This window comes from Paramormyrops kingsleyae, chromosome 7, assembly GCF_048594095.1.
Source record: "Paramormyrops kingsleyae isolate MSU_618 chromosome 7, PKINGS_0.4, whole genome shotgun sequence".
Classification (NCBI taxonomy): Eukaryota; Metazoa; Chordata; class Actinopteri; order Osteoglossiformes; family Mormyridae; genus Paramormyrops; species Paramormyrops kingsleyae.
Genome location: NC_132803.1, coordinates 32,539,353 through 32,564,969, shown reverse-complemented (window position 1 = coordinate 32,564,969; position 25,617 = coordinate 32,539,353). Strand labels below are relative to the sequence as shown.

At 46.1% G+C, this 25,617-nt stretch overlaps 3 protein-coding genes across 6 annotated transcripts; 1 reads left to right on the top strand and 2 right to left on the bottom strand.

Moving 5' to 3' along the window:
* Positions 1 to 1,307: 1,307 nt before the first annotated feature.
* On the bottom strand, positions 1,308 to 7,751 carry LOC111847487 (ADP-ribosylation factor-like protein 3). Its single transcript, XM_023818707.2, has 6 exons — positions 7,626 to 7,751; positions 4,131 to 4,274; positions 3,927 to 4,043; positions 3,346 to 3,396; positions 2,892 to 3,077; positions 1,308 to 1,848 (listed from the first exon to the last, which is right to left on the bottom strand). The coding sequence occupies exons 1-6, from the start codon at positions 7,626 to 7,628 to the stop codon at positions 1,801 to 1,803; spliced, it is 549 nt and encodes a 182-aa protein (XP_023674475.1). The 5' UTR covers positions 7,629 to 7,751; the 3' UTR covers positions 1,308 to 1,800.
* Positions 7,752 to 8,644: 893 nt separating this feature from the next.
* On the top strand, positions 8,645 to 16,430 carry wbp1 (WW domain binding protein 1). Of its 2 annotated transcripts, none has more exons than XM_023818706.2 (4): positions 8,645 to 8,925; positions 10,028 to 10,167; positions 10,783 to 10,950; positions 11,670 to 16,430. In XM_023818706.2, the coding sequence occupies exons 2-4, from the start codon at positions 10,113 to 10,115 to the stop codon at positions 12,158 to 12,160; spliced, it is 714 nt and encodes a 237-aa protein (XP_023674474.2). In that variant the 5' UTR covers positions 8,645 to 8,925; positions 10,028 to 10,112; the 3' UTR covers positions 12,161 to 16,430. The 2 variants fall into 2 exon arrangements, with proteins under 2 accessions (XP_023674474.2, XP_023674472.2); XM_023818704.2 differs by having other exon boundaries at positions 8,657 to 8,925; positions 10,065 to 10,167.
* A 712-nt stretch (positions 16,431 to 17,142) lies between these two features.
* On the bottom strand, positions 17,143 to 25,409 carry lman2la (lectin, mannose-binding 2-like a). 3 transcript variants are annotated; one of them, XM_023818702.2, is made up of 9 exons: positions 25,165 to 25,409; positions 24,339 to 24,457; positions 23,736 to 23,853; positions 23,353 to 23,435; positions 22,674 to 22,706; positions 22,221 to 22,382; positions 21,667 to 21,781; positions 19,962 to 20,090; positions 17,143 to 19,743 (listed from the first exon to the last, which is right to left on the bottom strand). In XM_023818702.2, exons 1-9 carry the CDS (start codon positions 25,370 to 25,372, stop codon positions 19,601 to 19,603), a joined length of 1,110 nt encoding a protein of 369 aa, XP_023674470.1. In that variant the 5' UTR covers positions 25,373 to 25,409; the 3' UTR covers positions 17,143 to 19,600. The 3 variants fall into 3 exon arrangements, with proteins under 3 accessions (XP_023674470.1, XP_072570869.1, XP_023674471.1); XM_072714768.1 differs by having other exon boundaries at positions 22,221 to 22,706; XM_023818703.2 differs by lacking the exon at positions 22,674 to 22,706.
* Positions 25,410 to 25,617: the final 208 nt, after the last annotated feature.

Here is a 25,617-nt window from a genome sequence, read left to right as displayed (position 1 = left end):
TAAGGGGACATTTACTGAGGTACTTTGTGCAAAGCAGACCAGCAGACTCCCTTCTTAGATTTTAACAGTTATCTTTAGTGCACAAACTACTTTCCAAGTGGAACAGAAGAAGAAAATATCAGCTGAGCTTTGAGTTTCGTCTGCTTTGGAGAAGACCCCACAGCAGAAACACTTCCATGTGCCACTCAGCAAAGGTGGAATACTTGTCCATCTCAACCAAGCCCACCAAGAGACCTTCATGCGTTCTTAGGTTATTTCAAAGCTAGAATAATATTGCAACAATTAACATGTTTTCATATAGATTAAATAAAAGCACATTAAGGTAAACCAATACTGTAGTCAGCAAAGACCTTCTCTGACCTGGATTGCATTGTGCTTGGAGACAGTGATTACTCCTACTTCAAAGACCCCAGCCCACATACATCACCTTGAGATGAGCCAACACACTCTGGGGTCTCTTGCTGCAAAAGGTTCTGGGACTCCTTTGTTACTAAGCTTACCTAAACTAATATCGGGGACGCAGCCCGGCAGAATATAGCAGGTCAAGGCCAGAGGAGTTTTGTTTTATCATGGCAAACCACCCAAACCATGTCGGGTAGGAAGAGAGCTATATAAATGCAAATTGTACTGAAGGTCTATTAGAGACTTGGAAAGAGGTTCTATGTAAATGTCCTATGAGGACAGTGGAGCATTCAACCCCAGTCGACAGGGTAGATTTGGGCAAAAGGCAATAAAAGGCAATTTCTTGGCGGTAAATCATGGCGAACAAGGTGTACACTTAAGTAATTGAATTGCTGCGGTATCCCAATAACTTACTGCGTATGCATGAGGGGTGTAAGTATGTTATATTACAGCGGTTCGTTAAAATCGGCCATTACATATAGACTTTGGTCTTCTGTATATCTGAGTCAAGAATGATTATCATGTACAAAATTAGCATAACTAATTTCTGACGATTTTCCGGTTCGCAGTGACAGGCTCTCTTAAACAAAAGACATTTGAGCAAACCTATGTTTATCCAAAGACACTCTATCCCATAAACCCACGACCACATAACTCAGACCCATTCCCGACCTAACACAATTTCTTTTAACCTTTTGTCATATACTGTATATTGCCTAGCTACGCCGAGAAGAAATACATCAAACCACGCACAATCGTAGCACGTTCCCAGGAATAAAATTGTAAACGTCGCTGTATCGGCGCGAGGCATAAAAGTAACTGCGCGTAAATGGCTCCCTCTACTGACATAAAACGACTACAACAAGCGACTAATACCTGACACAAAAACCGCACATACGCAGCGATTTCTTTCGAGGAAAAGAAACACTGTTTTAATTCAGCAGTTTATTCGTTACAAAACCAGTCAAAATCTAAACATTTTCATCTGGAACCTCACGCTGTCCATTATAAAAAGTAAGAGAGATGAAACAGAATGTAAGACTGCACAAACACTAAAGGACAGTCAGTCATACTCATTCTACTTTTATCTTATTGGAAAAAATATATATATGGTCGAGATGTCTATACTGTATTTCACTATAAGCCTTCATCTGTTGGAATGTCTGTCATGATGTTGAGTGTAACGTACTGTTTATGAAGGTAGAGATATCTTTAAGCCTAATAACTTACTGTATCATACAAATCATACAGTTCCCAGTGGTCATAGCTGACAAACACTTAGTGACACTAACATGAGGGCTGCAGTCCGTTTATACAAAATAAATACTATCTGTTCCTTTTATTCCTGTGTTGAGCTGCTGGAGATCGCACACAGACAATCTCTGCAGGTCCCAGTCATTATTTCTTCCTGGTTGCTATGTTCTTGCACACCCACGTCATGCCGTCCTGGGAAAGAGGAAGACAGATGATTTCAGCTCCTTGATCATGGTTTTTAATGCTTTAGGGACCTACAGCTGTCACCAGGAACTGGTAAGGGCACTGCTTTTGTACTCTTGAAAAAAGTATTCGATACATAATCCTGAGAAAGAGAATGGTGTTCTGGCCATTTTCTGCCTCAGTTTTTGGAGTTAAGGGTTTTGCTTAAGGACCTTAAAGCGATGTCGTTATGCTGGATTTGACCCAACAACCTTCCAGATGCAGGATTATGTGAGTGAAGCACAGCATACATCCCTTTACTAACAAGACTAACTCAGGCAACCCGGACTCGAAAATTATCAAGACAAATATTAAACAATAAGGTTTTATTTAATATCCACTATGCTCCATTAAAATACACTTAAGTTTAAAGGGGACTGATAATGCTTTTCCCCTTTCCTTTTGTGTGTTATATAGCTATATGTGCATGTAAATGGTCTGCAAAGTCTTAAAGCCTAAAGTACATGCCAAAGAGAGTAACTCTCACCACAGAAACTACTATTCTCTAATCTGCCTGAAACGCATTGTTGAAATTGCAGCCCTTACTTCCATAATACGGTGAGGTCACATTGTAGCACAATCCTTATTGGCTGCTTACCTGCATGGAGTTGTCTGCAGACTGCAAGACAGGGGCAGAATGTGCAGGGCAAGCTGACCAATAGGGCAAGCTGACCAATCAGTGCACACTGGGCTCATAAGAGGGTGGGGCTTAAAGCTCTAACAGAGCGTTTCAGACCGAGTTAAGTGTGAATAGAGATGTACAGTATGACAAAAATAATGTGTTTTTGGAACACTGAAACATGTGAATCTCTTCTAGCAGACCCCCCCCCCCCAAAATATGAACTCTGAAAATGAGTATAATAGGGCCCCTTTAATAAACGCATATAAGGACATCATAAACTGGTAACAAATGTAAATAAAAGGTCGTTCTCATCTTTGTCCTAATTTTAAATAACAATGTTGAATAACTGTGATCACTAGTTCAGTGCCTGTCTGTGGGACAGGCGCAATACCTGCACTCCCTCGGAGGTGACCGCAGAGCAGGCCTGGATCTGCCATATCCGGTCCCGGATGGTGTGCAGGTTGAGGCCCTCGGCGATCTCCGCAGCCGGGGCAGCCGTCATGAGGTCCTGCTTGTTGGCGAACACCAGGACGGGCACCCCACTCAGCTTTTCCTCCTCCAGCAACTCGGCGAGTTCCTGGGGAGGAGGGGTGACGGGGAGATGGAGAGTGACGCTATGCATTCTGGGAAACTCCCACATCTGTCCCGGGTGGCCTGCTGCAGACATCCCGCTTTTCATTTACCTCAACATTATTTTCCATCCAGTTATAAATGAATCTGCTCTAATTTTGCCACAATGACGAGACACTGTAGTAATGGATTCTGTTCCTATGGATTCTGTTCCTGCGTAAACCGCCACTCCCCATCCCACTGGCTCCACACGCTGCATTGGATGGTTCTCCTACCTGGCCTGTCTCCTCGAAGCGCTTCCTGTCAGCACTGTCAATGACGTAGATCTGTCAGGATGGAGACCACAGCAAAAAGGGCTTTGTGAGAGAATATGCGGTCACCATCACTAACTTATCATCTTAGAAAACGGCCCTCCTCCAAGTCATGAGCTAGAAACACCAACCCGGACAACGACTCGCCATGATTCTGTCACCTAGGCAATGAGAACAACCAAGCTCGCCATTTTCAAGCAGCGAAACCCAATACCCTTCCTGTGGCCTAGTCAGAGAAGGGATGTGTTCGTTCTGATGAATCACCTGAGACCACCCCATGTGGGTCTGCTCCCCCACGTGAAAAAAAAGACACAGCACAGCTCCGTTTCTGTTTCTCACTAGGTTTCATGCCTTTTCTGGGGCTGTGGTCTTTGTACGACAGCCAAGTAGAGTATCTCTGCCATGGTTCACTTCTCGTGAGTATGGTTTTCGCCACGGGCGATCCGTCTCCCGTAGGGCTGCTACAGATTCAGGAATATTAAACAAATACAGCAGGGTGCTGGGAATATGAGTCGAGAGCGTTTAACGCCACCAACGGAGCTCACCAGCACATCCGTATTCTCAAAGTAGTTCCTCCAGTAGGGCCGGATCTTTCGCTGCCCCCCGATGTCCCACACATTGAGCTTGAAGCCTTGAGACTGCACGCTCTTTATATTGAAGCCCTAGGGAGAAAGCAGAGGGGGTCCAAGCCCGATCCAGGGAAACCCCAATCTCGACCCGAGGAGGCACCTGTGTAATGGCGTGGTTACCTGCGTGGGTGTGATGTGGCTCACATCTTCTGAAGCCAGCTGCTTCAGCAAGGTGGTCTTGCCCGCATTATCCAGGCCAAGCAGCAGGATACGCACCTCCTGGTCCGGAGAGCTCTTCAGCTTCCGGAGGATTGACAGCAAGCCCTGCAGAACAGCGAGAATCCAGAGCAATATACTCAATCAATCAACTCGTCCATCCATCCATCCATCCATCCATCCATCCATCTTCAACAGCCCTTAACCTAATCTGGATGTGCTTCCAGAGCCTATCCAGGGAAGGACAGGGTCAAGTTGGATCACATTCTAGACGGGTCACACCACAACTCACTAGGACTTGACTTTCTGTGGGCCTATATTCACAATTCTTCCCACCTCTTTGCCACATGTCCTCACCTCTCCTCTACATCAGTGATCCCTCAGGTACAACTGATGCTGACATCAGCCAAGAAATAACCCCATGGTGACACAGGTGTCACCTGTCACCTGCTTCTTGGCTTAATGCTGTCTAGTTTGCGGCACAAAACATGACGGACCCTCATGCATGACAAACATCAGCAGCGGAGTCAACTAGACCCTTTCCTACCATTAATACAGCAAAACAAACCTTAGCTAAAGGCCAAAATGGCTTCAGGATTAAAATTCTTCCCTGTCAGTACGCCTCAATTTCTCTTTTATACCACGATACTCCCATTGTGTCCGGAACTCCATATGCCAGAGCTGTTTTATATGAGTAGATGTCAAAGTTCAGCGTTTCCATGTGTAAATTACTGACAGGTAACAGAAACGGCACAGCGTGCGCGCAGCGCATGCATACAATCTAAATGAATAATGAAACATCTCCATCTTTGCCAGGAGGATGTTGCTGTTAAGGGAAGCTATGAAAAGGCAGCTGTCAGACGCAGCCCCTGAGATCCTCGGCGGACAGAAGACGGTGACTGATGTACGGGGCGAGACGTCAGCCGCCCTCCTCCGCTGTAACGGGAGGCTGGAGTGAAACGCCGGACGCGAGGCTCTGCTTACACCCAAGCAGGGAGGTGTAAGAAAGACCAGACGGGCGCTAGCGTGGGGGCTAAGGGACGGGGCTCGTGGCCCATCCTGCCTTCATGTCCTCTCTGGAATTCCCTACCGGCACCCCAGTTTCCTCCCCCAAGCTAAAGACTACATTGGCACTGGTGTGTAATTGCCTGCATTCTCCGTGTCCATCCGCATTGCCCCCGGCTGTTACCATGCCTTGTGTTTCCCAAGATGGGCTCACCACATTGAATAAGTAGCGATATCTGAAGTTTGAGCCAAAAATATTACAATCAAAACACCAGCTGTCTGGCAGGCTCTAGGATTAATATCAGTTTTATTTGCCAAGTACAGTGACAGGAATGTACATGGAATTTCCGCTGGTGGCGTTACAGGCTTCACCACATCTGTGTATCTGATCAATCATTATGAAAAATGTATGAATGGAATGGATGAATGCAGGTTTACTTTTTTATTTTTTAAATCATTATAATTATTTCAAATATTAATTCTGCTTAGGGGCGGCACGGTGGTACAGTGGTCAGCACTGTTGTCCCCGCCAGGGCTCCGTGTGTAGAGTTTTGCATGCTGTTGTTGTTGTGGGGTTTCCCCCGGTTTCCCCACTCAGTCTAAAAACATGCTGAGACCAAGTGGAATTACCAAACTGCCCATAGGCGTGCGTGTGTGACTGACCGGTGTGTGACTGTGCCCTGTGATGGGTTGGCACCCCATCCTTGGTTGTTCCCTGGCTTGTGCCCGTAGCCTCTGGGATAGGCTCTGGACCCCTGCGACCCAGAATAGGATAAGTGGATTCGGAAAGTGGATGGATGGAATTCTTCTTATTTCATTTGAATAATAGGGCCAGGAGTGGTCACAGTAGGACTGTGATATAAGTCTCCAGTCACGTTAAATTAGATGTATTACACAACAGCATTCAGCAAAAGGTTTTGTGGCTTGCTCTTGAGAAATCAGGCTTCAGTGATGCAGTGATGAAATGACCCTAGGTGACTCCCCGTCTGAAGTACGCCCTGCCCAATCCGTGCCGATCACTCAAAGGCTTGGCGCTGCCATGGCGGTCGCAGATTAAAGGGACGCCAACAGCGCTCCGCCTCTCGCTGTCACGCAGTCTCTGATTGGACAGCTGGAGGCACGAGCGCGTTTGGAGTTTACGAAGCATTAGGAGTGTTTGAACAACCAGAGTCAAATTAACTACTGCATTAATTAATATTTTTGAGGTTTACTAAAAATGAACACCAGGTCTTCAGTCTGCGTTTCTCAATTTGCAGGTGCTATTATCCTAATTTTATGTGACACGTGACGTATTATTACATGTACGTTCCCATATAAATATATATCTGAAAATATCAGTTTATATAATTTATTGAAAACATTCTTGTATGGTGGATACTAGCATTTTCATGCTCACCAAGAAACCTTTCTAACTTTTTTAAAATGCAAATGTTTTTGTCTGGTGTATGAATTACCCAGTGGGACTAAATTTGCCAGCCAACGGAAGGCGGTTGAAAGAACAGTCACCATCATTAACATGTGAATATCACTCAGATAATTAGGGACATTCATCCGTGACTTTTCTCTCTCCTATCCTATTCCTATACTTGATCGCATGCGAAGAACATTCTAGAGCTACATGCACAATCGGATTTCTAAACAACAGAGTCCCTCTAAAATTCCAAGACGCTTATATTAGGGCACGGACTGGATGTACAGTTTAAGGACACAGTATCCGACTGCTGAACTGTCAGATACCGATGACATAACTCGCATGATTAAGACGCCCATTAGAGTATTATGCGAGTCACAAGCAAAGACTCCCACAACAAGTTGATTGAATGTAACAAGTAAAATAAGACTCAAATACACATTATTTTTAGTTTGATCCAACAATTATGATAGACTGCAGCACTAAATAAACTCAGGTATTAAAATCTACCCATCGTCCCTCCGAATGTAACGTGTTAGCTATATAAAATAACGGGCCAAAACTGACTTCACCCTGTAGATCCAGATGAATAAAGTAGATCCGCAACAAGTGAGGCGAAGACGGACGGGCGAGCAGCTCTTCGACAGATCAGCCACTTAAGTGATGCAATTGTACTAAGCCAGCTAGGCCATGCTGCCATATTATTTAGCCTGCTAGCTACACAGCCTGGCACAATCTTAACAAACGAGGGGCAGAGCACAAAGTTGACACACATCTGGACTCAGTAATATTTCAAGAATCTTTCTATAACAGTTCCTCGCCATCAGTACGCAATTCGAGTCCCGTAACCAATACATACGTATATACATCAAGCGATATAGCTACTGAAAGTCATTATTAAATCGGCAGGTACCAGGAACGGGGTAGGGGGACACGATCGATTAATTCAACATGAGGACGCATCCGGATAGCGTTTTATTTAAAACAAATAATATGCGATAACGGAGATCATAGACGAATCAGGAAAGTATCCCGCCACTCACCATGGTTCGGTCCGCTCGGCTGGATCGCGAGGTCGCTCGGTGGGATTCACCAGCAGGCACAGCCTCCCCGAGCCGCCCAAGCTCCCTGTAACTATGGCAGCCGTGACGTCATCGTAAACAGCGAGCAGTTCCGCCGGTTCTGCGATCCCGCGTCAACCGGCAGAAGCCGAACCGCTTTCAGTTCCGTTCGCTTTGCCTTTAAAAACATGTGTAATTGATATATCAAAACGTAGCAAATATAAGTGTTTTATAATTAAAATATATTTGAACATCCATGTTTCTGACATACAGCTAATGGGACCGACTGAGCTGTGAAATTTGTACTAACTACTGACAACGTGACTTTAGGAGTCGAGATAACTACAAAACAATCTATCAAATCATAATGGATCACCATGTTATATGGATTATTAAAACCAACTGTAACAGTACATAATGATGGTCAGGATAAAAGCTTATCGATATCCTCATTGACGCATTAAGGGAAGGATACATTTGAGATAAGTAAGTTTACTCCTTCAAAACAGCTCTTAGTTTTAATTGGCGTATAACCAGCTTGATATTTTAAAAAACGATATATTTAATGATAAATATATTGGGATAAGAATCTCAGTGCATTTTAGAACGCAAAAATCTAATATAAGGGTAGAGGAATTCCCCAGAAAGGCAGTGAAAATGTATTTTATTACAATTTCTAGGCTGTTATTAATATTACTACTGTCTAATTCTGAACATATTTATATGTTATAATATAATGAGTATTCTACATCTTGAGTACAGTATCTGCGATCTCAGCGTATATTGTTTAAAATAAACAAAATGAAAAAAAAAACTACACAGGGCAGGACGACTGCATTGCATCTTCGTGCAATTACTATATAATTACTTACTATAATTACTGTAACTTGACATGCATATGGGGTAGCTTTATGTTATGCTGAGGACATCGAACCTCTTTGATGACTTTAACTTTCTCACCTGTTGTGTGTCAATGTCACGCCCTCTATTGGTTGTTCGGTCTGTCGCTTTGCTGGGTGTAACAGTGATCAAGCTTCCTGTGAGAGCGAAAGCAAATAATGTAGCTAGCAAGCTGGCGAGCCACTAGCTAGCAAGCTGGCGAGCCACTAGCTAGCTGCATAGCTAGTGTGATGGTAATAACCGACATCTTTGTCTAGTACGAGCTTCGGCTTTCTAGCTATATGATCTCCACTGTGCGATCGGCGAGCAACCCAGAAATATGCCGCATAAAACGCTGGGACACATCGTAGGTTTGCTTTGCACCGGGACCTACCTAGTGCAGGTAAGCCGGCTATCGCGTTCCATGGTCGGCATGGATGTTCACTTTAGTGCGGGGATCGCTGCGATGAGGGGCCCGCCTATTATGCGTTTCCGTTGTCACAAAGGAACATGGGCTCAAAAAAGTTTGGTGACGCTAGTTTTTATTTACCACAAACGATGGCGTATTCTCGACGGCCTGGCTTATGGTGGGAAGAGATGTCGCAGAACAAAATAAAATAAATATACATTGTTCGTGCTGCTGTTTAGCTCGTTAAAGAAATTGGCATCACTTGCCCAGTTCCAACTTTCCATCAGTGCCAGCACTTACAGTAAAATGAAAGGGGAAAAGCTGGCGGGGTGAAGCACACACATTTTTTGCATAGCCAGACAGTTTGGCCATGATTAAATTGAACTAAGATGGGGGCTGGTGAGGCTGTTATTCGGTTATATGGAAATGCTGTAGCTGAATTGTTGTGCTGGCAGCAGTTCAGCAGTTTTCCTGTCATCTGGCTGGGTAGCCATGCTTAGCTGGCTCGCCTTTGTTGGCTAACATTTTAAAATGGTCGACAATAAACTGGTCTTTTTCTGATTTCATGTTGACCATTTTTTCTCGGGCACCGTAAGCATGGCAGGGCTACCTGCAGCCGGTTAGCTTGTCCCGCTGTGGTCGCTGTTAGCCTGTTGGCTATTTTGTGATGTCCCCCCCCCATTATCCGTGCCCGTGCAAGTATGGCAACAAAGAAGGGAAAGTTTGGCTAATCTAATTTAAGAGGCTTTTTAAATATAATAGCTATAATACATTGTGGATTCTGCGCAAATGTGTCAAGAAAACGGTTCTGGTGAAAGGGGTTGTAAGTCCTGAAAGCAGCCAGGATTTCGATTTAGAAAAATGTATCTTTGATGGAAAAAAGGTTGATTGCCTAATTTAATCTGGATTGGGGAGGTGGATTATCCACCCCAAAAGTGGTGTACTAACAAAAAAAAATCATTTTTCACACAATAATATAATCTGTGCCTTCTGACGTTTCGGTTTCATCTTGGTAGAAACAAAGGGACGTTATCGTCTAATCTCTCTGGCCCAGTTTCCTTTTGAGTAAAGCACTCATCCCCCCCTTCATTTTCAGTTTCAAAGGGTTGGAAATTGCTCTCTGTGTCGTGCAGGGAAAGGAGTTTTGCTTCGGGGTCAACAATGAGCAGTACCGCTGTGAGATGGGCTACTGCTGCGGAGAGACGCACTGCTGCACCTACTACTACGAGCTGTGGTGTAGGTGCCCCGCTCCGGCTTCTTTGTCTGCCGTTTCACGTCCTCTCTTCTCCCAAACTCCCTCCCCCCGTGTGTGCATGTCGATCGTGCTTTGAAATAATGATATATATCCCCCTCCTGAATTTCTTGGAAGGTGTATTAGACTTGAACAAGTTCGTTACGCTCTAAATAATTTGATTCTGCCCCACATTCCAAACAAAAACGTCTTAAAGCATTATTTTTTTATTTTTAAACTTCTCTACCATGGCTTGGTTGGTTTGATTTGCATGGTTTTATCTTTATTTTGTCATTCCTTGTACATCTGATATATTTGTGTTAATTATGAAATTTGTTTACTTTTAATGGATAGCTCTGAGGCATCCTTGTCCCAGAAACTGACACCACTCCCTATGACACTGTTCTGACATCATCTTTGTTTACTTGCTTTCTCCACGTCATTTCACTTTTTAGGGCAACTTTAAGTCACTTGCTAAACTTGATTGTGTTTTACGAATCGTTTTAGCAATCTCTGTTGGCTCTTATCCCTCTACGAATCCTGAGTTCCCTTCGGGATCCATCCATCCTATCGTTTGGTGAGCCTGAGGGTGTGACGAGTCTCCCTTTCTGTCCCTCCAGGGTTCTGGTTGGTGTGGACTCTGGTCATCATGCTGAGCTGCTGCTGCGCATATCGCCACCGCCGGGTGAAAATGCGTCTTCAGCAGGAGCAGCGGCAGCGGGAGATCAGCCTCATGGCCTATCAGGGCGCCTCCAGCTCCTTCGTCTCCCCGCCGCCCATCAGTCTACGTGAGTGTGCCCGTTTACGCCCGTTTCAGACGCAGACACCAGATCATCCCAATGGCACGAACACTGGAGGTCTCATTTCTGAAATCCAAACTGGAGTTACATCCAGGGGCTCATCTTGTGTGTGTCGCCGCCTATTAATTAACGCAGCTGTTGGCTCTTATCCCGGTAATTTAGGGCAGAGCGTAGAGTTTGGTGTCCGGTGATGGCCATCCAGTGGAGTATTTTTGCTTTGAGCTGGTGACGCAGACATTGCAGTGTCTCAAAAAGACATTTGGCGGTAGATTTGAAGCCTTGTGTCTTTTGCACCATTTCATTTTGTAGGTTTTGGCAAATCTTTTGTCGCTGGGGGTGGAAAGTACTTGTTTTGGTGGTGTTCCTTAACTCTGATAGGTACTTGCTGGTGCTCAATGTTTTATTGTATTTCTATGGGTGTACTATTTAATAGTTAATTAGAATCTGCTTTTATACAAAGCAACATACAAGGGATGTTCAGAGAGCAGGGTCAGCAGGTCCCTGGAGGAGCTGAGGTGCAGGTCCAACGGTGGCATTATTTTGACACCCATGGAACTTGAACCAGCGACCTTCACGAGTTCTGGCCCATAGAGCCTCCTACTGCCCACTAAAAAGAGAGCACCTCTATTAACTAAGTTTGTTGTGCTCTTTTGCTTCCACTGTCATGATGCTGGACTGTAAGCTGAATCTCCTCTCGCTTCTATTAGGCTTCTGGACTGACTGCAAGCTGCCGGATTACGAGGAGGTAGTGGGCCACCCCCCCACCCCGCCACCACCATACTCAGAGAGTCCCCTTGAGGTCCTTCCCGTCGCACATCTTGTAGAGCCATCATTGCTGGGGTCCCCGGGGGGGGCGGGGCCTGTCAGGGAGCAAGCGGCCGGCCTGCCAGCTGACGACGCCGGGGCATCTGGCCAGTCGACGCAGCAGGAGGCGGAGCTGCCTGAGGCCCCGCCCTCCGGGGAGGAGATGAACACCCGCCGTCGGCACGTGACGGGCGACTCTGGCATCGAGGTGTGCGTGTGCCAGATAGATGCTGGGGACAGCTCTGCGCCTGAGGAGGAAGAGGAGGACCAGGAACGCCTTTGCCAGGGGGCTTCAGGCTCCTGCTGTGCTGAGCGCCTGTCCGGTGGGCAGAGGAAGGCTTCTTACGAGGCGCTGGCCCCAGACACCTGCAGCGGCGGAGATGCTCTGGTGTGAGAGAGCTGAGGGCAGGTCTGGGGCTTCCTGCAGTCGTCCTCATTAATATCCCTCAACGGAAAACCTGCCCAGACTTCTCAAAAGGGTGTAGGAATAGCGCGTGGGTTCTGCTCTCTCGGACAGCTTCATTGCCTTAAACGAGTTGTCATGGTAATAACGATAATTGCAGTGCATCTGGCTTGTTTCCTATCTTGCAGTCTGTGGTGAGGGTTTGTCCCCAGTCCCAGTCCCAGTCCCAGTCCCAGCCCCATCTAGACTGAATGAATGATGCTCGGCATGTTTTTTCTTTGTTGGAGAGGGACATAACCCCCATCCCCCCCCCCCCCCCCACACACACACACCCCATCTGGTTGTTTTGAAGTAATGTAATATGGAACTGTGTGTAACTTTTCCCTCCCCTTACGTGCCTCTCCCCCAGCTATGAGCTTATCTCCTGGTCCTTAAGTTCACCTCCTTGCCATTCTAGGGGGGGGTCTAAATATGAAATCATGGAGGGGGTGGTGTTTGTACCCTTGTCACTTGTTCTGGATGGGGGTCTTTCTTGCACAGGCAGGATTTTTTGGTGGGAGGCTTTGGCTGAATGGGGGACGCCAACCCCACCGCGCGCCCCCCCCCCCCCCAATTCTCCCATTTCAAAGACGTTTGGGAGATAAAATGATAAACACGGGTGAAGGAGGGGGAGTCGACTTGTTGGGCACAGGGTGGGGTGAGGGGGGGGGGGTGGCCTTTTAAATTTGTTTGCCTGTTGCCCATGTAGACGGAAGCTGACACCGACCCGCGGTGCCATGTCTACAGCTCGTCTATAATTAGCGCCCGGGCCACGTTGTGGGCGCGGGGCGCTAAATGTCGTGCGGTGACAGGGTGGGTGTTGGCCGCCATCCCTTTCGAGAGGAGTCGTCGCTCGTAGTGGGATTCGAGGGGTGAATTCTGACACCTTCTACCTTGGTCGAAAGCAATATAATCGACGAGGTTCCTTTAAAATGTTGAGGCATCGTCTTTGAGTTCGGTGACTTTGTAGCTGAAGATCAGGAGCCGTTTGTGTGGGTGTTGCTTTTGATCGGTCTGTCCCTAGGGTGTGTTATGTTTGTGTGGCTTATGCCCTAAGACCACTACTGTAAGATGCACTGAGAGCTCATGCTTAGGCTTGGGAGTGTGGCGTGAACCCCCCCTCGCCCCACTCTGCCCCTCCCATTCATGATGCTTCCCCCTCCCCCTTGCTGCATTACAGGCAGTCACTCATGTTGTGGTTTTGCATGTTTTGCTGCTGGATGAGGCAACTTAACATGTCGCTGTGGTAGTGGGGGTGGGGAACTGTAACGTTGGTTTCCCATGATGTTCATAGAGGACTGACATGTACAAGCACAAGAATTTTCAGCCTTTTTTGGGGGCGGGGGGATGGTGTAAATCTGTGGAATAGCACTCTGCGTGACAGCACTTATGCATATCACCCCCCCGCCATCGTGAGAAGAAAAAATTGGATCACTGGTTGGTATTAAAACAATGCCAGCGAATCCACAAGCCTGGTGGATTAACGAGTGCCACCGAGGGTTATGGGTAATGACACCTTATGGAGTTCTTCTGCACAACAGGTTGCAGTGGTGGGTTCTGATGGGAACCATGGCAGGTGGTTTCCCCCCCCCCCCCCCCCCCCAACAGAGGTCTGTTGTTTCGCTTATCCTGAGAATGGACTTGATCACATGTGGTGGTCATGGTTGAAGATGAGGTTGCTGGTTCCCATCATCTTTTGATCACTTTTGAAAATAAAATTATTCCCCAACATCGGTTTGGATCTTGAAAACCCAGAGAAATGGATGTGTGATGATTGTCCTAAGAACATTTTGCTCTGGGAGTAACAAATGTAAATAAATGCATGCTTTGTGTAGACTAATGCACTTTTTTTTTTTTCCCCACCTTAAAAATAAGTTGCGTCAGTAGTTGACTGCTCCCGTTCTGCTAGCCAGGATTTCCAGGTTCAAATGTTTCTGCTCTTGTTTACTGAAGACAAAAAGGGCTAATAAAACCAGCAGACTCACGAACATCACGCCGCCTCTGTCTTTGACATTTCAGACGGCAGGCACACTTTTCCCGTCGGCGGTTCCCTTTCATCTCCTTGTTTTCTGCCTGCCCCCCCCCCCCCCCCGTGATCTACCTGTTCCTTCCTCCCTCTCCGTGCTCTGTCCAGTTCCCCGGAGAGCCTGAGGCTTAGCCTACGCTCCTCGAATTCCCTTCACACCACGTCAACGAGCACAAAAAAGGAGTCTTTTTTTTTTTTTGCCGTTATTGTTAAAAAAAAGTTCAGAGGGCGCACAGTAACAGACACTGTCCTCCATGACACTCTGCCCGCCGCACCTCTCAGAGCGGTGGGGGTTCTGTTCGCCCCTTTTCTGCTTGACATAAGCATGTCTTGTTCTTCTCTCTGCTCATGGTCTATGGGGAAGCACTTGGTCCCACAGCTGCCAGCTGTTTCCTGCTTGCATAATCTCTCCTGTAGGAGAAACGCCCTGTCATCCGCTTGTACGGACAGCGCGTTTTCTCGTCTTGCTCCGTAAGACTGCAGTGTTTTGTCCTGGACAAGAACACACTGTACTATTATTAGGGCAGTAGATGTATGTATTTTTCAGTGACTTTAAATTTACCCTTATCATATGCTACGATGTGGCGAGGCTTATTTGTGTACAAATACAGGAAGACGGCGGTTTTCATATTTTCCACCTGCACTGTACTTTGGTATATATTTCTGCTGTGTTCAGTTTGGCTGCTACCAGCCCAGGCACCAGGCGTATGAGGCCGTGTTTCCCAAACCGGCTTCTCAGGAACCCGCAGACAGTCCGTGTCTTTTGTCCCTCCCGGTTCCCTGCCATCTGCGGGTTCCTGAGGACCGGATTGGGGAACACTGCTGTACGAGATGAATAGCCTCCGTCCTCATCTTTGCTCGGCGGAAGTGAGAATGAGTGGCGTGGGAGCCTACCTATTATCAGCAGCCGGCTCGACCGGACGTGTCTGCCAGCGGCTTGTCTTTTGACGGCCCGCCAGTGGTCAGGACCAGATCTCCATTCACAGGGCGTCTTTCCAGTACCTTCTTCCAGCAAACCCGTTACACACACCAGAGTGTAGTGCGTGTTATTTTTGTTCTCCACTGACCTGTGTTTATTCTAGTCCTCACTACTCTGAGCATTAAACTCAGAGTAGTGGCTTCCACAAACTGATAACCCACCTGCAGGTACCCTACCCCCTGGGATTACGCCCCCCTTCACCCTGCGGGTGGTCTCACCTCCATCACCTACCCTCCCTCTCTTTAACTCTACCTCTGTCCCACCACTCAGTCCCCCTCAGTACTGTACATTGTTACTAGGCTATGCAAAAATTATAACTCACTGGTATATGCTGCAATAATATTTCAGTTTGTCCGTTTGCTTTGGTAGCAATATTTTCAGTACGTGCTGCACCGTACTCGAGGGGTGCTTTGGCGTCATCAAAAAAAAAGCATTCTTGCCATGTTCTTTCGTGTTTGTATGCTCTGTAAATACCTTTCTCATTACCTCTGTTAAGGTGGCACTGAGCCATGTTTTGTTTTTGTTTAAATGCCCCCCTATACAGCTTTACTGATTTGAATTGAACAGAAGAGCGTCCCCTTCCCCAAAAATATGGTAAAGATGTTGGTGATAATTTCAACTTGTGGTATGTGGTTACGATTTAAAACGTGGCTTCAAACACTGGGGGTGTTGGGCAGGAAGGTTCATGTATGGGAGTAGGGACCACAAAACGTACATCTTTGATACTTTTCATAAATACTGTCTCTTTCCTCACTAGTCTGCTCCCTACCCCAAACAGTTTTGAAACTCAAACGTCATCACCGTTCCGTGGCAGCGGACTAACCACTGTGGACGTGCTTTGGGTTCAGCCTTACTGTAGTCTGCAGACGTTTCCCCAGCAGGCTGTGACAAAAGTTGTAATCTGAGAACACATACTGTGGAATTGTTTATTGCACATGTTTTATGAGGGGCTTGTTTATATACTTTATTGAAGCTTTATTTTGATTGTGGTTGATTAATATCCATGGTAATTTTGCCAAATTTCACAAAAAAAAAAAAAGCTTGAGTGAAGAGGAAGTGGTCATCTCTGCCCTCCTGACTTCCTGTCAAAAAGATCAAGCCAAAACTCAAACACTGAAATGTCCTTTTTTGAATGCGATGTTTGATGTGTTGTATACTTTGTAGCATCAGCTTATGGTTTGTATTTTATTTTTATAATAAAACAGTTGAACACATTAGCACCTGCGTGAATTGTCACTTTGTTACAAAAAGAGGGCTTCCTCCCGTCTGACTTACGAAAAGGGTACAAGACATGACACTGGGAGATGAGGCCCTCAGGTCGGAGGGTGCCCAAAATGTTCCTGAGGAAGAGGGCAAGTACAAGTATCTCCAGACAGAGAGATGCGGCTGGGCCAAAGTCGAAAGGACGCTCAGTTGTGGAGGCGTCCGGTAGTGAAGGGAAAGACCGATGAAGCAACCAACATGAGTTTAGGCAGGTTTTCGAGAGGCGGTGGAGGACAAGGCGGCCTGGTGCATTGTGGTTCATGGAGTCGCAAAGAGTCCGACACGATTATGTGACTGAACAACCTGATATTACATTGTAGTTTAAGGTGACAGAGCAGGAACCATCACTGGGAATTTGAGTGTTTACTGTTCATATGTCTGCACAGTTTAATACAAAATTTGTCAGCAGGTAGTACTGTTTGGGGAAAAGGAAAAAAAAAAAAGTGCAGGTGTTGCTCTTGGGGAAATACAGGTTTAACATCTCCATGCTGAAAACCGAACTGTTTGGACCTGCAAGTCAGAATATGTGGTCATCCGCAGCTCGCAGAGAACACACTCAACTCCAAATCTGGTTCTAATCTTCTGGGAGAGCTGAATGTAACTGCACCCTCGTGTGGCTGAACACTGAAGACAACGGGAAAGCAAATAAATGTACGAATGCCAGTGTTATTGTTTAAAAACCCTCCCCTTTATTAAATAACATGACAAAAAAAAAGAGACTCCTGACAGTACAAATGTGCTCGATCCACAAATATCCAATGTGCTGCAGCATATGGGGAAGATTCACAACAAATCAGTGCACATGAAATAAAATCTTTCAGGTTGTACTAGCTAGTGTTGAACATTGTTCCAGAAGGTGATCACTGGTGGTCAGACATTAAGCTGGTGACAGCATTCAAAAGGCTCAGTTTTCTTCAAGACACTTAATTCCACAGCTGAGGAAAAATACTGAACACAGATCAATCAATATGCATTAGGGTGAACATTCAAACCATCGGCCCTATCCCCTGAGAAACCCCATGATATTAAAGCCTGCCGGTCCTCGCAGAGAATGTGGTCATATTATTTTACTGAACACGGCATGTTTTCACTGTCTGGAAAGCAATCCCTACTCCTGTCATGCTAGGATCACAGCTCACGAGTGGTTCACAATGTCTGAAAATCTAAACAGTAAGGCTGTGAAGGTCTTTAGTGGTCTTAAGTATGAGAGGCTTATTGAGTTATGTAATAGCCCTATGTGTCATTTAAACCTTATTTTTCAGAACCACTGTGCTCACAGAACTAACTGGGCAAAAAACCCACACACGACTAAGTAACCAAAGCTGGAAGGGCTTCCCTCCCAGGAGCAAGTGAATGTGATCACTGGGGTCTCCCGGGGCTTTCTGTGAGCTCAAGGGGTGGAACACGGTGTTCTTCACTGAAGGGCTGCCCTGTTCCTAACCGTACACGTAACAATGACCCGACAGCAGCGAGCAAGACAACTGCTGTATGCTGTCCGAAGGTTTACGTAAATCAGGAGCTCCCGGACTGGACCTCCAAGCGAGACCCGGCACGAAGCGAACGCTAAATGTAAACACCAATTCATCTAGGCCCAGATCTAAAATTAACCGAGTATTGAGCTACACCAATTTGATGTTCCACGGCTCCAGATTTCTGAGTGCACTGAGATGCACAACAGCAGAGAACTCAGGGTAGCAAGTTTAGCAAGGTGTAACCAGGCTGGTTAAAAAAAAAATAAAAAATGTACAAACACAGCCTGGTACCAGCATCTACCAGAAGGGAAAACCTCCACCACAATGCAAACTAAGAGGCACCTTAGGGAAGAAAATAATAATAATAATAATAATAATAATAATAATAATAATAATAATAGGATGCTGAGAACGGCAATTTATCATAACATTATCTGATTGGAGAGAAGTGCCGTTAAAGCCACAGCCTATACTTCTGAGTTTCTATACCATTAGTCTCACACAGAAGACCATATGTGCTGCATTAGCGTGGACGTCTCCAAACTGGGCATGGAAATGATTTCAGTGGCAGTTCACAGAACACCTTCCACTCTGAAATCTGCCTTGTGTCACAGCTAAGAGAGCTGCTAGGGAATTGTGTCAGATCTGCCTTTCCACTCAAGTCTCTCCAGCATCACAGTCATGATTAAGAAAGAAAAAGAAAAAGAAAAAAAACTACACGCACCTGACTTCTCCAATCCCAGAGCTGTGACACATGCGGTAAACGCAACAGTGGTTTCAAAGATTTACATCTTCATGCGCAACTACACAACATAGAGATCCAGAGAAATTACACAAGGCAGTCATGTAAAATCATATAGCTTTTGGGGGGAGGGGGCGGTTGTAGTCAGCATTGAGCACTGATTCTCCTGTGTCTTAACTGTTCACACTAACTTGGGGGGGAAACACGGTCTGCACTCAGTGCCCACGAGGTTTGGTGTGGATTGCAAGAACTTAAATCCAGTATGCGGCTTTAAGGAAACTGCAGCGCCAGACATTGGAGGCGATTTTCAGCACGACATGTCAGTTCAAACACTGAGGCGAAAAACTCATACAGGGAACGTAGCGGGGTTTAAAGAGAAATCGATCAGAAATAAAAACACTCCTCTGCTAGACACAAACAAAAATTTAAAATAAGGATGATGGTATCCTGTGTGGCACCAGTGTAAACTAACACACAAACACGCAACCGTACACACACACATACACACACACACACTATGCCCCAAACCTTACAACATTAGGGCAGAACAATCATTTGGGTCTGTTTGTTTTGGGGGTTAGCGGAGGACTTACTCTGTTTTTTGGCAGGGTGGATTGAAAAGAACCATCTGGCGGACCTGGTTTGGTCTTTCTGCTGCTCCAGTTTCAGATATAGCATAAGCAGGGGCAGAGGAAGGGGTTGGGTTTGGGGTTGGGTTTGGGGTGGGGGGGCGGGGCAGAGGAAGTGATGCTGAGATGAAGGAGCTCTCCTTTATTACCGAGGCCAGTAACCTGCTGTCCTGTCCCAGGGGGTAGGGCGACGGTGGAGGTTGGAAGTGAGCCCATCTCAGTTTTATCTTTGATCTCCGGAGACCGCTATAGCCCCCCCCCCTCCCCCCCACAATCCCCACTCAGTAGAAACGCTTGCGGCTGTTTTCGCTCCAGTGGCTGTAGAGGGCGAGGCCGATGATCACCAGCACGATGCAGCCCAACAGGGAGAAGAGCACGGTGAAGAAGAGTGCTACCCCACTCATTTTTCCCTCCACGACATCCCCTGGGGAGTCACCACAGAGAGGGTTACAGGGGACACGCAGGGGGTGCTGTACAGGGAATGTTTACAAGGGAGGACTTCATGTACTAGAACTGAGAGCTGGGCAGAGGGGGGCGTGTCCTCTCAGACAGCTAAACCAATCATGCAAGTGTCTTCTTAAAATGGGCGGGGCATGTATATAGAGAGCGCAAACATCTCCATCAGAAACAGGAAGTACGTACCCTGGAGCAGCTCTATATTGTCCACACTGGGAATCGTGATCTCGTCATCTTTCGCCGCCTGCTCTTCCTCCTCCTTGCTGCGCAACACGGTCAACTGGTACAGCTTCATGGATATCAAGTCATGGTTATCTGTAGGGCAAACATCTCATTGGTGAGTTCTGGGTGAGTAGACCTTCTCAGACACACTGTGGTTGGAGCTCGACCCGTTTTTCCCCATCTCATGCCTGCAGAATTCGCGTTTCTCTGTATCTGACAGCATAAACAATAAGGCTGCAGTAGTGTTTAGGGGCAACTCAGCATCTTGGAAGAATGCAACAGAAAAATAAAAATAAATAATAGTTCCTTTATGGATGCACCAACCAGGTATTTTTTACTCTAATTAAAAAAGAAATTATTAATTTGCTGTATATTAGGCAAAAATACGCGGATGAGCTAAAACTTTGAGCGCTTCTCCACCACACCTTCATGAAAATACCAAAAGTACGATACTTCAAGGTGTTGATTTTTCACTGGTGTAAAACCAGTACCGGCACTGAATGACAAAGTTAGGCGGTGTATTTTATACCGAATTTAAAAAATGGCTGTAATATATTACAGGGCTGGACGACGTGCGATATTGATACCAACATCGCATGTTATGTGCATGCAGTTCTCACATCGCAAGAACTGCGACAGTCAGTTGGGCTGAGATCAGGCTTTTCCATACCTTCATACTCTATGGACATTATAGAGCGGGGGGGGGGGGTGACCCAAGATTTACAAAGAGCCCCAATGGATAGAGAAGAGAGATGTGTTTTTTAATGCAATATCGGTATATATGCATTTGACACAAAAACAAAACTTCAAGTACTTACAAAAAATAAAAGACATACAATTTCGGGGGGGGGGGGGGGGGGGGGGTTTGGCTCTGCAGTTGCCTGCCTTTCACTCTCTACTTCACTACTTGTAACTGTGCTGACCGAGCAGTGCAAAATGTCCTCACCACTCCGAACTCAGCTGGCTATAATATATAAATCGGAGAAAATATAATAATTTTACGAAAATCTGGAAAGGTGTGGTGATGATTTACTACAATACCAATAAACTTAACATCCAATCTCGGAAACTGAAGAAAACTCCGGAAAGCATGCCATTTGACCGGAGACATACTCTCGTAGACAATGACTTTGAGGAAGATGTAAATTATACAGTTAAGACATCACAGAAGCGCACGACGGACCGCCTCATTCACATATAGCTAAAGAAACACCTAAATGAAAAATAATAAAATAATTAACCCATAAATAAATTATTTATATTTACGAAAGTATTATCATAATATGTTAAGACATGAAAATGCAAATGCGTCTATCGTTCTGAGGAGAGCCGCAGCCTGGTATGGTATTTAAGACTAGATGTACTTGGGTGGTAACTTGTTTCACATCGACAGTAACTGCAAATAACTATGGTCTTTTCGATGGACCCATCTTTGAAGCTGAACCTGCCATTCAAATACAGTTTTCTTCGTTCATTATTTTTCCTGAGCTGCCATCCGACTCAACACGCGTTATGGCATTAAAAAAAAATTGTCGCGTTATAATGAATTCCCGTTGATGCGCTATTATGGCGTTAACGTAGGCAGCCCTAATATATATAAATAACATAATGTTCTACTTAAAAATGCACAGACACACCCACGACAGCACGAGCCCCACAGAACCGTCACCTGACAGGTCCCCGGTGATGGCAGACGCCCCAAAGTAGTATCCCTGCGGCAGATGCACCCCCGGGATGTCCAGGCAGTCCTTCCATTCGTGCTGCCCGTCGACATCGATCATGACCTGGGGGGCAGGCAGAGGTTAGGGGGTGGGGGGTGTTATAGCCTACAGCCCTTGTTTATTCGTAACAAAGGTTACGAAGCAGTGGGATAATCTCATTAGCTGGTGTGGGAGAGGAGGGTTAAAAAAAATATATATAGTGTTTCTCAACCCAGCCCTTGGAGACTCCTACAGTCCACATTTTTGCTCCCTCCCAACTCCCAACACCAGGCATTCTTGCTTGTTATTTCAGGTGTAGCAGGAGCTGGGAGGGAGCAGAAATGTGGATTGTCTGCGGTTCCCCGAGGACGAGGTTCTGAATCACTGGCCTACACACGTTACCCTGACCTTGAAGCAATTAAGCAATTCTGCATGGCAACAACATCCAGGGTGATCTGCTCCCAGCTGGGCGCCGCTCCCAGAAACGTTACCCAGGGGGCGCTATATAGGAGCAGAGTCTTACCGTCAGCCGGCGCCGTACGTATCTGATGAAGAGGAAGGTGTCGTGCTGCAGGTTTCGCACCACAGCAGTGCAGCCCCCCAGCTCGGTGGGCCGGCCGTCCCGCTCGTGGTCATAGGTCAGGCTCCCGTTGCCCACCATGGCCAGCACATAGGGAAAGATCCTCTGTTGGGGGAGGGGATTTAAGCAGGCGAGGGGAGGGTCGGTTACCATGGAGGTGGAGATGAAACCAGCACGGTTGTCATGCAGCACACCCATGATGAAGCACAGCCCCGGAACCCTCCGCCCCGATTGGCTGGCAGACGGAGGGTGTCGGGGACTCACGGCACACAAACCGGCACCAACACCCGATCCGCTCAGGCATGGCACACAGTGGGATGGAGAATGACGGGAACAGCCAGCATGCTTCTCATTGGCAGGTCGGGGAATGGGGGCGGGGCATGTCAAATCGGGTACCTGTGTGCGAGGGGTATACCTCCTCTTCTGCGCCTGTCTCCAAGAGGGTGCACAAAATAGGAGCACAACACAAGGTGGCCACTTTAAAGAAACGCCTGTCAGTTTTGCCCTGACCACTAATGGCTACATGGGCGAATCCGCACGCACGCTGGGAGCGTGCTCAGTGCACCCTGCAACAAACGCTTGATGGCGCTGGACGATCAGATTCTGCAGCTACTCCAGACATGCACCATTATATGGAGCTATAACGGGGGTCAAAGATCACCATACTATCTACTTAAAAATGCACCATACCATCCCAGCTAAAAGTCTTTTTTTTATTATTATTTATAAAATAAATGACCTTGGTGAGGTTATTAGTGATGTCATCATTAAAACAACCATCCCTATTTTTGATTTACTCCGCCCAAGTACAAATACCATAACAGCTACATTTCACAAGAAGAATCCTTAAATGTTTAAATATTTTCCAAAGTTAGTCATAAAATGCCAGAATTTGGTGGATTTTCCTTTTTTCCCCAGCCACTGATACCATTTATCTCTTGGGACCAAAAAACACAAAATACTTTGGGTCAAGACGCACCTGGGGTGTGTGTGTGTGTGTGTGTGTGTGTGTGTGTGTGTGTGTGTGTGTGTGTGTTGGGGGGGGGGGGCGGGGGTGATACAGATAGGTCTATACCTCCAGGTGCTTCTCCTCATTTGGGTAGGTGTCCACAAACACTCCCAGGCCAGTGAACATGTCCTGATTTCCAAACACCGGGCCTGCAATGACACACACAGCTTTGATTTATCATAAAAAAAAATGGACAAACCACACATACATACATACATACATACATACATACATACATATATAGATATATATATATATCCATTCAGCTATCCTGTTTTTATTACACAGTCCCTGGGTAGTAAGCTGTTAAATGCACCACAGAATGACTAAAATGGCTTTTTTTTTTTTGGAAGAACCAGTTTCTCGCCCCTCAGAAGCTGCCGGATCACACAGGGCGGGCAAACTCGCCGGACCGGCCAGCCAGCACTGCCCCGTGTCTCTGCACGCACCCGTCTGCATGCGCTCCTTGCTGTACCACACCGCCAGCCCATCGCCATTCAGGTTCTTCTTGCCCTGGCCATGGATCTTGAAGTGCACCTGCAGCTCCCAGTCCCGCAGGAAGCAGGGCTGTGTGCAGACCACAGACGGATGTGTCATACGAAGACTACAAACCTCTGTAATGCTTAAAACATTTCCTCTCCATCCATCCATTCATCAGTAGGCAGGGGCCTGTTACAGGCAGCATAGGTCACACAGCCAGGGGTCACCCTAGATGGGATGCCACCTTGTGGCAGGGCAGTTTATAGACACCATATAGCCATATAGTCTTTGGACTTCACACAGAGCAAAGGTAGGGTTGGAACCACCAAGCCCACAGTACTCCCCACTAAGCCGTCCTTATGATATATTTGATAAATACGATTCTTGTATTTGATACGAAAACCTGTTACCTCTGACCTTATTGTGCTAAATATGTTCTAAAAACCTAACACCCGTTAATTCTAGAAGTCAAACTCAGCTTTGAGCAGACAGAATACAACCTTGAATAAACACATGATCAGAAGCCCTAAAATCGCAAACGTGCCCCTAGTGGACATTTGGCCTGTACTCACAATGCGGCTCCACACTGCCCCCTGCTTGCTCTGCATGTCAGGCGTCAGCCGCACGTGGTCCGTAGTTATCATGGCGTCACCCATCAGTTCCCAGTGGGATGAGCTGGAGGAGCCGATTCCTGGACGAGCGGGGATCAAAGTGCAGGTCATCTCAAAACCATCAGAAACATATTTTGTATAAGACGAAAAACTACACAAGATTAAATTTAAGTATTAAAATACTGAATATGAATTCCAAGAAGGTATTTAAAACTTCACGAGTTAAAGCAAACACCCACACACGCAATTTTAGGTGTTCCATTTAAAATTCTTACTAATTTAACACACATACATTCAATAAAATATGACGGTAACAAAATAATTACAATTGGATTTAAAATACACTGCACATTTATCCACATTTATTGCTTTGTGGTTTTTAATTTCTTGAATCGTTGGCCTTCACCTGACTCATAATATACAATTGTAAGAAAGGAAAAATGTGGTGATAAAATACTCAGTTATTTTACGTATTAAGTATTAGTCACGCAAAAGATTTGTCATTGTCGTGATTTTAGACTGCAATCATTCCCGGAGACGCACAGTTTCTCTCGTCAGCAGTACGCAGCTTATTTCATAGCTAATTTGAAAGTGAATGGCTGCATATTTCGCAATGCGATTAACTACATTATATAACGCATTTAGAACAAAACGAACGTAAGTAAACCATGCTCATTCAACACATTTATCACTCGACACCTAGCGTTAATGTAAATACACCTCTGACCTAATCAACATATACAGTACAAGGCAAGCTAGCAACCTGCGATGCTAGCTAGCGCGTTACCTTGGTACGGCTTGGACAGCGAGTACTCCCTCTTCAGAAACTCTTCCATTTCATGACCATCTTCACACCAGCATTTTCTTGAAATTGCAAGCAGCAATAGAATGATCCAGTGCATTTTATTTGTCATGTTTCGATGGAAACTAAAATGCAAGAACGAGTTCCAACTACTGTCAAAAGCTATTTTTTTTTCTAACATGGTGGCGGCCATTATACTCCTTCAGTTTTAAGACACTCCCCTCGACGTCCTATTGGTCTGTTTAATTCTATGTCCTTTGCTAATTGGCTCAATTGTGCCTCGGACAAGAACTCAATCCTCAAGACTCCACCCACTATGAAGAAAGCTGACGGGTGACGGCGGGACACGATTGGTTTACGAAAAACCTGTTTCAGCGCAGTGTCTGTATTCTAGAAAAGGGTGTGTATAATGAATCATAGAGCATGCTTCAGCATTTC

What these genes read in the sequence shown, in the direction of transcription:
- LOC111847487 (XM_023818707.2), bottom strand. An exon ending in GCTTCGAGGAGACAGGCCAG is followed by an intron (nt 3,078 to 3,345) that starts GTAGGAGAACCA and finishes CCTCCTCCCCAG; the next exon opens with GAACTCGCCGAGTTGCTGGA. An exon ending in TCACCTCCGAGGGAGTGCAG is followed by an intron (nt 1,849 to 2,891) that starts GTATTGCGCCTG and finishes CCTCTTTCCCAG; the next exon opens with GACGGCATGACGTGGGTGTG.
- wbp1 (XM_023818704.2), top strand. Translation starts at nt 8,863, where the DNA reads ATGCCGCATAAAACGCTGGGACACATCGTAGGTTTGCTTTGCACCGGG. An exon ending in CCGGGACCTACCTAGTGCAG is followed by an intron (nt 8,926 to 10,064) that starts GTAAGCCGGCTA and finishes TGTGTCGTGCAG; the next exon opens with GGAAAGGAGTTTTGCTTCGG. An exon ending in CTACTACTACGAGCTGTGGT is followed by an intron (nt 10,168 to 10,782) that starts GTAGGTGCCCCG and finishes CTGTCCCTCCAG; the next exon opens with GGTTCTGGTTGGTGTGGACT.
- lman2la (XM_072714768.1), bottom strand. Translation starts at nt 25,372, where the DNA reads ATGGCCGCCACCATGTTAGAAAAAAAAATAGCTTTTGACAGTAGTTGG. An exon ending in CAAGGAGCGCATGCAGACGG is followed by an intron (nt 23,436 to 23,735) that starts GTGCGTGCAGAG and finishes GTGTCATTGCAG; the next exon opens with GCCCGGTGTTTGGAAATCAG. An exon ending in ACGTACGGCGCCGGCTGACG is followed by an intron (nt 21,782 to 22,220) that starts GTAAGACTCTGC and finishes CCTGCCCCCCAG; the next exon opens with GTCATGATCGATGTCGACGG.